The following is a 10,382-nucleotide window of genomic DNA, read 5'->3' on the forward strand; positions in this document are numbered from 1 at the left end:
AAATACAAAAAGAAAAGAAGTTTATAGTTTATGAACTCACACAGCAAAAAGCAAGAAGCAAAAAGTTGTGAGCAACGTTATTCATTTTTATTACTTCATAAAATATACACAAATACTGTTGTAAATAAAGTGTGTTAAAGAACTGTACAAGCTATCAGTACACAATACATAAAGTGAAATCCCCATTGCCACAGCCTCTTCTATACCATCCCCAACCCGACAGTTACAATGCCACTGGGTCATGGTGGCCTGTACAAAGGTAATTACACACAGTATACTGCTATTTACACATCCCTGCAATTGCATCAGCTGTTTTCTTCTGAATGACATCATCAAGGTTGCTGGAGGTTAAAATTGAAAGGTGACATCAAACTATTGGTGTATCATTTTTGCAGAAGGAATATTGAAAGCCCTATGTATTACATGGAGTAGGACAGACAACCTTTGAGGCGTAACAGAAGAACAAAGAGATGATAAATGATAAAGATAATTCTAATAAGTTATAGGACAATGAAATGAGAACAGAAATAAGAGAATAAAGAAAGGAAAGTTATTTCTGACAAATAAAAAATAGTTTTAACATAAATACTTAAGAGAACAATGATAAAAACAATCTGCATACAAACAAACAAAGACAACATGAATCTTGTATTCTGAGCAGGGATTCACCATTTCACTTTCTCTCACACACACACACACTCTCACATGCACGCGCGCGCACGCACGCACGCACACACACACACACACACACACACACACACACAGACAGACACAAACACACACACACACACAAAATGTCGGATGACCCAGCTGGCAAAGCAACAGTAGCCCATCCCACAATACTAATAGCTAAACTTCTGAACCCAGCCCCTATTTTAGTCATTAGTATGCATTTTTCTACTTTACATCTTAAAACAAATAACCACATTTTGGCTTTACATCAAAATAAAAAAAATATTTACAGTGAAGTAAACATTTAAAAAAAAAAAAAAAAAAAAAAATCATTGGATGCCCCACCCCCCAAATGTAATCCCTATCAGAGCCTCCCCACTCCCCAATAACCTCCAATAACAAAAGAATAAAAAAGGTAACATTAAGAAGTATCATAAAAATTGCAGCCACTATTTGTTAGCCAAAATGGGCAGCTATGGTCTCTGGTCAAATACACTGAGAATTTCCTGAGGAGCTTCCCTCAAGACTTGGGAGTGCGTCTTTGCAATATCTATGGTCATTCTTCACCTTACCCGCTCACATTAAAATCGAACAAAAACACAATTTAAAAACAGGCAAAATATAAGGGCGGTGGAGGTTTTGGTGGCTGAGTTTTGAGGGACAGTACATCATCACGACATAGATGGATGAAGGGCAAGCAGGGACCAATTGCTACTTCACCAGAGACATTACTCTACAACAGCTAAAACATCACTTACTTATCCTTTCAAAGTTATCTTTCTTTTTGTCCACTACCATCTCCCCTATCTCTCCCCACTGACCTCTTCATCTTTTAGCTGTTACTTCTTTCAAAAACGCAAAAGAAAGAAAACCCATAACAAGCTCCAATCTAAGACGTCCTCATGAAAGATAAAAAGAGACGACATTCACTGAAAAGTTGTTTTTGCTGTGTTAAAACTGAAAAAGATAAATCTTTACTAAGCCTATATCAATCACAAAGTTGACCTTTGAGGAGAAACATGCGTGTGTCCCCGATACCTTTTTGCTTCTTTGATGCCAAAAGTTCCTTCACATTTGTCAGACAGAAGGTATTGAGGGAATGCTTCAAGGAAGAGGGGAGCAGGTATGAGCAACCATGGAGTAACAATGGTGTAGCACTGTCCTTCATTTGCTTTATGTGATCCAGGGTTCAGCAAAGAGGGTTCATGAAAGAGTGCATGTTGGATGCTGTCATGTACTTCCCTGGATCCTTTAAAAATGTACTGTCCTTTTCCAAATATCCACGTGTCCATTGGCAATTATCTTGAAATAAGACCAGGTAGAAAATAAAAGGAAAACAAACCGGAGCGAAGAATATACCTTGCAGCCCTGCAACAACAAGTACATTGTTAGTTATCAGCAGAGAAAGCAACGTACTGGTGATGTATTTCTGCAGTCGGCACGTGAAGAAATGAGTGAAACTAGACCTCACCTGTCAGTTTCATGTGCATGCAGAGCCAAAGAAGTTTACTTTCCCATGTGCTCGAACGGCACGCTGACCTGCAAAACAAAACAGAATTAGACTCAAGAGGAAGAATGCTGAAAAAGAAAATGCTGTCATAATATTAATTCAGTCCAAATCACCCACTCCTCTTGTCTTTGTGAGTCCAACTTTACAGCTACAGTTGAGTCACATCCAGCATAGGCGGGTTTTCTCACCTGTGATGTTGAAATTCTGGACTGGTCGTGACGGGCTGTGAGGTCAGAGGACGATACGTTTGCAGGAGCCCCACGGTGGAGCCTCATGCTCACCTTCCTCTCCCTCTCTGCACGAGAAATTGCACGTGGCGACGTGTTGCCTAAAATGATGCATAAAATTAAGAGCCGACCTCATCTGATGCAGATATTCAAGAAGAAAAAAATATCAGCTACCTGTCTTTTAATAACAGAATATTGTTATGAAATGACAGGTAGCAGGAGTTTGAGACTTCAGCAAGAACTCACCAGACTGCTGGATCCGTGAGGCAGGGTTAGAGATGGCCTGCTCTGGCCCGTTCCTGACTCTGTTGGGAGCTCCAGGGTTGGGACCTGGCGGGAGGCCTCGCGATGCAGACCCCCTGGGGGCTCCTCCGATCCGCTCATCCCTCTCATCTCCCGTTCTCCTCTCCCGATCCCCGTCCTCAGCTGTCCGACTGGCACCCTGATGGATGTGAACAGCCACATTAAAGCTTATCCTTTAAATGATCTGTACTATATTGTAAGCTGTGAGATTTATGAGCACTGTGATGAAAAAGAAAAATAATATGTTAGAAACACTTTGTCATAAACTTACAAATTTGAGCATGTTCCAGTCAAAGACATAATCATAGGAGAAGCCCTGTCGGTGGAACAGATTCCTGAACAGCTGTCGTAGGTAGGAGTAGTCTGGCTTGTCATCGAAACGGAGCGAACGGCAAAAATTCAGGTATGTGGAGAACTCAGCTGCAGGAGAAACAGTAATGAGGACAAACTCAGATTACACATAAACACAACGTCACTGAATGGGTAGTAAACGCTGACTTTGTAATTAGATAACATGTGCATTGTTAGGGTTCAATTCCATACGGAGGAAACCCAATACAGCAGCTGCAGATAATGTCACAACCCAGGGAGTGTTGCAGCCCCGGTACACAGAGGCGACACAGAGACTTCACTTACAAGGATATCCTTTGCAAAGAACCTCGATGGGCGTGGACATTTTCTTCTCGCTGATTCGTTCGTACTTCTGTCTCTTGGTCGCAGCCTTGAGGCCCTGCCAGGGGAGGGAGCCCAGGTTGAAGTACATGAGCACATAGCCGAGAGACTCCAGGTCGTCACGCCTGGACTGCTCTGTGGACAGAAAGCACGGACAGTTCATGTGAGAGTGAGTGAAAAGGCTGAAGGATATCCACTTAGTTCCATAACAAAAGGACCATTGACCCAGACCTTGTTTACAGATAAAACCCCTGACTTCTTCAACCATGTGTCTCTAAGGAATTATAGCAAGTTACAGGGTTTAATGGTTTGTAATGGACACAATTAACAGATGAATAAAATACAGCTCATGTCATCAAAAAATGAAAAGGCCTATGGGTTCTACTCAGCAGACTTTTTGTGATACTGGGTTGTAGTGATCTTGTAAACTGGGAATATGCCACAATTTATTTTCCTCCACATGATTACAGATGGAAAACTAAAAGAAATGTAATTAGCTTAGCCATATATGTGGTTCAACTATTCTATTCAATATTACCAATTACAAATATCGATGTGTGAAAGGGTAAATGGTAGTGTATTGAGGTCATTTTTTTGCATGATGTGTGGTTTGCATTTCATCCAGACTGCTCATTTCCTGATGACATAAATAAATAATGTGGCACTTCTTACTGCGGAGCTTGTGTTGCCTGTTAATCAGACAACACTTGAAATGAAACTTGTTTGAGGTAAAATAACATCAGCTGTTTTTATAAAAACACTATTTTAAGTGTAACCAAGGTACGGACATCACAGCACTTACTGGTTGATTAAGTTTCACATTCAAATTGGTGCATTCATACTTTAACACTTAAAACACTGACTTCTAAAACTGCTAAACTATTACAACAGAGACAGTTGTATCCCTTCAGAGCTTGAGCTCATGTCCTGAACCATCCGTCACTCTCACCTTTGTCCCTCCAGTTAGTATCTAACCCAAAGTCAATATTATAAAACCCAAATACATCAGAGATAAATAACTTGCTGGGTCTGCAACTGTTCAGCTAGTACACTGTAATGAGATAGGGGGATGTGTTTAAATGGTTAGCCATATAAAAATGCTCTGCAGCACGTCTTATAGAACATTACACTGAAATGACAACACCACCACCACCACCACCACAGGCCTGTTTTCTATCCCACTTGGCATTTCCTTTGTTTTCTCCGTCGCGAGCTCTGTTCCTTTGCATCCGCTAAACAATCTGATAAGGTGTGTATAAACAAAAAGACTGATAAAGAGAGGAGGAACGTCGAAGATCAAACAGAGTAGAGCTAGTTGAGCACCAGTAAGGACTACAGATTTAAAAAAAAAAACAAAAACAAAAAACAAATCCATATGTTCTTCCACGGAAGGGATAAGACTGATTAAAGTAAAGATTCTAGAGACAACTGATGACTAGCTGGCTGATGATATCATCATAAGCCAGCTCCGATGCATCACACATTGAACATGGCGTTTAGAGGCGGCTGTCAAAGTGGAGCGAGCGTGTCACCCTGATGAAGCAGAAGACACGCGACTTGAGCTGCCTGTCACTCATGGCACCAACAAACGGTTACAAATCTCATAACTTCTTTTCCATTTGACTGCAGGACTGTTGTATTTCTTTCTGCTTTAGTCTAGATTATCCACTTTCAGACACTTGGACCTCAGTGGCATGGCGGCTAGACACAGAATGTAAACAAACACGAATCACAACAAGTCTAATATGGGCTTTCTAGTACTAACAGAACTGCCTGAGAACATGTAACTGCAGTACTGTGTTGTGAGGAACCTTATCCAATCTAATCTAACACCAGTTCTTGGTACCCCACATGCACACACACACACACACACACCATCAAAAAACAGTAGGCAAATCAGTTTTCATCAGCGATCCACCTTACCAATTCCAAGATGTGTGTTGATGGAGGCGTAGCGTGCCGTGCCAGTCAGGTTCTTGTTCTCCCTGTAGGGGATGTGCTGGTGTGTGCGGGCATCACGGTACTTTTTGGCCAGGCCGAAGTCAATGATGTACACCAGGTTGCCCTTCTTGCCAAGCCCCATTAGGAAGTTGTCAGGCTTCACATCCCGATGGATGAAATTCTTGGAGTGGATGTACTCAATGCGACTGATCTGCAGAGCACAGGTGAGACAAAGAGTGATCAAACTGTCAGGTTTCTGCAACACAGAACATGGTGGAGGCATGAATACATGGCCACGAGTTCACATCGTCACATTGAACATGCTGTCAGGTCAGAGCTTTCCTTGTGTAGTTTTCTAAGTTCACCGAGCAGCAGTAGGAGCACTCAATGCATCAATACCTTGAACAAACTAAAGCAGAGAGGTCAAGGGAGGACAACAAGATATATGGAGACCGGACAAGAAGGTGATGACCCCAGGCTTTAAGTGGAGAGTCTAACACCCATATAGAGGACTGACACAGCAACTTGGCTGCAGTTAGAACAAAAGGTTTGATGAGTTGTGCTTGAGAGAGAGATCCATGAAATGAAATATCTAGGCCAGGACAGGCCAAGCAGAGGCCAGAACTCTGCAGCACAGTGGATGCACGAGAGGAGCGGAGACCAAAACATTCATAATCTTTAAGCAAGCCTTAGGGGGATCATGTCCAATGTTGATGTACATGAGCTTGCACCAACAAATAAGTTATCCAGGTCATGCACATGACCCAGTAGGATTTAAATACTACATCTCTGTATTCTGCTCATAAACAGAGCAGTTTCGTATAGGGATATCTTAAGTGAGGGGACTGTGAAACTGCCCTAACTATAACCGCCCTAGCTTCATGCAGAGACAGGACATACCATCTGGTCTGCCAAAAGCAGGACGGTCTTCAGGCTGAACTTCCGGGAGCAAAAGTTGAAAAGGTCCTCCAGGCTGGGACCAAGCAGCTCCATTACCATCACGTTGTAGTCTCCCTCGGCACCACACCACTTTATCGAAGGAATTCCAACTAGAATACAAGTTTGTTCAACCTGTTATTACTGGCACAGCCACAATTGATATTGTTTGGCATGTAGCAAATATTATGTGATACACAAATCATATTTTAAACCAAGTGAGTTTTACACAAGATAATTACATAGAATTCTCAACTCAATTAAGATGGAATTACATGTTAAAAAGTTGAGAAAATGACAGTCCTTCAGGCATTTGTCGAAAGAATTCATTGCACATATTTCCTGCAGGCTTAGTCTGGTATCTGCATCAAGAATATTATCTGTGACAAAAAAAATTTGATATGGAATGCGTTGAAAAATCTTGCAGAGCATGTCAAAGCTGTGTTCACTTCTTACCTCCTCCTTGCATCATCTTGTAGAACTTGCTTTCAATGTGCAGTTGTGGATGTTTGGTCTTCACACATTCAAGCTTGATGGCTACCTCCTCACCGGTGGCAATGTTGGCACCTGAGGACACACACAGACACAGACACATAAAAAATAAAAATACAACCACAGATGTAAGAGCCAGTGATGGATGAATAAAATGGAAAGTTGGGTAAGTCATGCAAAAACAGAAAAACTTTGTCTATTTCCACTTACCAAGGTAAATGTCTCCAAAAGAACCACTCCCTATTTTTCGGCCAAGCCGGTACTTGTTCCCCACTCTCAGCTCCATGGTTGCAAGTCGTCACTGTCACAAACAGACAAGCACAGCTACGGTTAGAGGAAGGCAAAATGACACATGACACCAGGCTGGTTTGCCTGCGCTGCACCTCTTTACTCTCACAACCGACTCTGAAACATCATAGAGCAGTAAAACTCAACTGAATATAACAAGACTGTTTCCTGGACTTTCCCTCAGCGGTAGAATGAGATGAAAAGATATCCTCAAGAGCCAGTCAGCTGCTCACATGATGATCGTCAGTGGCAGACATGCTGAACTGACCACGTGTTTGTGTGAGAATGTAGCCTAAGCAGGGCTAGTTGATCAGCAAACAGCTGTCTGGCCTCCAGAAACACACGATTAGATGTGTAGGGTGGCTGGGAGGGGGAGGTGGTTGCATTGAGATCCAGCAAACACAGGGAAAGGAGGAGAAAGAAATACAGCAAAAATGAAGGCTACACAGACATGCTAGTTGCTGCTTGGAAGAGGAGTGGATCAGAATCGACGGCTGCATCAGGACTGCGACTTAGCACACACACATGCACATGCACACACACGAGGAAATGAAGTGTATCTTCTGAGCTGAACTGCACGTGACGCTGGAGCAGGATCATCATTTATTTAGCACTCGCCCCTACCACGCCACATTGTGCAGCCACTGCAAAAGCAAGACTAAGCTCTCCACTGTTCTGCGCTGGCACTGCCAAGGGAGGGAAGGCATGAGCAGCCGCGGAGCGCTGGCTTGACTTTATCTGTGTCAAGGCCCTCAGACAATTCTGTGCAATGAACTTCAGAAAGCAAAGTGCTGCAGAGAATGCATCAGCGCATTTATCAAAGAGATTTACTTCCTAACCAGCAATTTTGGGTACACCATGTAAACAAACGGTGCCCTTTATAGTAACAGTGGCTCCTTGTTCCAAATGTAGCACAGCTGTGTCTTCAAATAGCACTTCTAGTCAGGCTCTGATCTATCAAACAAGTTCACGTCACGTGCCCTGTTGACAATTCACCAGGGAAATATATGAAATGAACCGTGTCAGCTTCCTGTGTTACACTTTGAATGACCTGAATCTACGTGTTCTATAGACATGAAAAACAGTCTCATGACGACATGACGACAACTCAGAGACATTTCAAAACAAAGCGTTCTCAGACAACCTCAGTTTTGCGGGCGCGCCAAATCAAGCGAGCAAGAACAGTCATCACATCTGCAGAACTAGTCCTCTGTATTCAAGCTGCTTACATCCAAAACAGCCTTTATCTCAACATACATTAGTTACTTTGCTCGACTGTAAACGGTGGAATAAATAAAAACTACAGCTGAAGACACCAGCTCTGTTCTGAAACAACAGTTATGTCTTTCATCTTGGATAATCTGATCTTGTTAAACAATTACAACTTGTCTCATTTTAAGTGAAAACATCAACTGACCCAAAATACTTTAAAAACACAGGCCCTGCAACTCTTTGTCAACTGTAGCTGATGAGAGGACGGCCTGCCATGGTCGATGTGACGGAGGCAGATGGATTTGGGTTAATAAAGGGTTAGGTTTGTCTCATGTGCTGCCATCAGGAACCTGATTTAGGGAGGGCCACACTGTGCTGTACGCGCCATTGATTAATTACTGCTTGTCTAAAGACTGTGCCCATATGGTTTTCAGTGGCCTAATGTGTTCTTTCTAAAAAAAAGATTTACTAAAAGGGAGGATTTTGTATTTGCAAATACGAGAATGACACTTGAAGAATGTATAAATTTGTGTTTTAAAATTGGCCAGTGTAAAGAGTAGCAGGTGGTAACAGCCTGTCAGAGACTCCACTTGGGGGAAAAACAAAAAACAACATGTGCTATTATGGTAGTAGTCGCCTAAAAGACAGTGGATTGGTTAAAGCAATGCTACAGCACAGAACTGTAGGGTCGGTTCTGGAGTCAGGAAAGTCCCAAAGTGTGGTAATTCTGTACGTCTTTACATTACTCAGACGCACTTGTGCAGAAAAAGGTTCCTGTGTGGAAGTGACAAAATAAGTCCGAGAGAAAAACAAGTGTCAGAGACTCGAGGATTTCACAATCACATGAAAACCTGAGCTCTGCTACGCCTCAGGCACTCAGCTGTCACTCCACAGCCAACTCGTGTGTTACAGACTCGACACCAACCCCCCCCCAAGCTTTATTATAACAATAACTCAACTAAACTATGATTTAATTATGCGTTTTGTTCGGGTAATATAATGGCAGATGTCCCGGTTGTCATTTTTATATCCTGGTTGCAATTCGGTGAGACGCGAGTCAATTAAGATTAACGTTACTTGATCATAATATCTGCTATAATATTAAATTTAAATGGCATCTGTTAACAGTTATAATGTTCAGAAAAAAATAACCCCCCTTTGTATAAATTACAGACGGTAGTAACGCTAGTAAGAATAAATAAATACCAAGCGCGAGCGTTAACGTTAGTAAAGTGTTAGCTGCTAAGAGTAAGCTAGTGGAGAAACGTTAACCGAACCGTGATACGTACTGCACCATAAATGTGTTTTAAAACATTTAAAAGAAGCTGTAAATATGTTGTTTATATCGCACTTCCACACATTTTGTATTATAGTTACAACCGCACCCATGTTACCGGACTAGCCTGTGTAGATAGCCGTCCTTACTACTCGCCCCCTCCCCCTCTCCCGTAAGCCGTGAATACGAGACTCTAATTCGGCCGAATCAGGACCCTTTTCCCCCTTGGTTTCTCCGGTTCCCCGACCCAACACTCACCCGATATTGGGTTCGTCCGATAGCTGCTTCGGCGGAGGTTCTGATCCGATGGTTGTCAGTCGGACAGGGGCCTGGGTAGAGGAGGATGGGAGCGGATTCTGACGGCTTTCATACCCCCAGCTCTTAGCTCTGTTGTCGGTTGCACTCCCTGTTGATAGTCCCTGAGAAGCTCCAGCAGCACGAGCGGCCGTTCTCCACTCGAGTCTGTCTCCCCCTCTCGTTACTTAACAACACGCCCGTTCACAACGTCGATGATGTCATTCCCTGGATGTCAGGGCACAGTCACTAAAGAGAAACGTCACACGCAACTGCTCCTTCCTCCATAAAATGATTGACCGGTGATTAATTTGTGTATTTGATTTATAGATTTTTTTTTAATTATTTAAATTTGTTATCATTATTACATCTACTTTTTGTATTTTATGTCATTTGATGGGTATTCTATTTGATTGATTATATTTTTCTCTGTACACACACACACACACATACATATATATAAATATATATATATGTATAATGTATGTGTATATGTATATGCATGTATGTATGTGTTTGTATACTTGCATATTTGATATTACCTGATGTCCAAAAAATG

At 42.2% G+C, this 10,382-nt stretch overlaps 1 protein-coding gene across 1 annotated transcript; it reads right to left on the minus strand.

Annotated features, from left to right (window-relative positions):
• Window positions 1–65: 65 nt before the first annotated feature.
• LOC111673768 (casein kinase I) lies at window positions 66–9,999 on the minus strand. The gene is made up of 11 exons (XM_023431632.2): window positions 9,788–9,999; window positions 6,964–7,054; window positions 6,718–6,828; window positions 6,226–6,374; window positions 5,308–5,536; window positions 3,349–3,519; window positions 2,984–3,132; window positions 2,656–2,851; window positions 2,371–2,510; window positions 2,144–2,211; window positions 66–2,040 (listed from the first exon to the last, which is right to left on the minus strand). The coding sequence occupies exons 2-10, from the start codon at window positions 7,037–7,039 to the stop codon at window positions 2,179–2,181; spliced, it is 1,254 nt and encodes a 417-aa protein (XP_023287400.1). The 5' UTR covers window positions 7,040–7,054; window positions 9,788–9,999; the 3' UTR covers window positions 66–2,040; window positions 2,144–2,178.
• Window positions 10,000–10,382: the final 383 nt, after the last annotated feature.

This window comes from Seriola lalandi, unplaced genomic scaffold (genome assembly GCF_002814215.2).
Source record: "Seriola lalandi dorsalis isolate HSWRI2012SDOR001 ecotype SW California unplaced genomic scaffold, Sedor1 jcf7180002054926, whole genome shotgun sequence".
In the NCBI taxonomy this organism is placed as follows: Eukaryota; Metazoa; Chordata; class Actinopteri; order Carangiformes; family Carangidae; genus Seriola; species Seriola lalandi.

Coding starts and splice junctions, on each gene's coding strand:
- LOC111673768 (XM_023431632.2), bottom strand. CDS start 7,039: ATGGAGCTGAGAGTGGGGAACAAGTACCGGCTTGGCCGAAAAATAGGG. Junction 5,537..6,225: donor TGCTTTTGGCAGACCAGATG/GTATGTCCTGTC, acceptor TGTGCTCTGCAG/ATCAGTCGCATTGAGTACAT. Junction 2,852..2,983: donor ACTGGAACATGCTCAAATTT/GTAAGTTTATGA, acceptor CACATCCATCAG/GGTGCCAGTCGGACAGCTGA.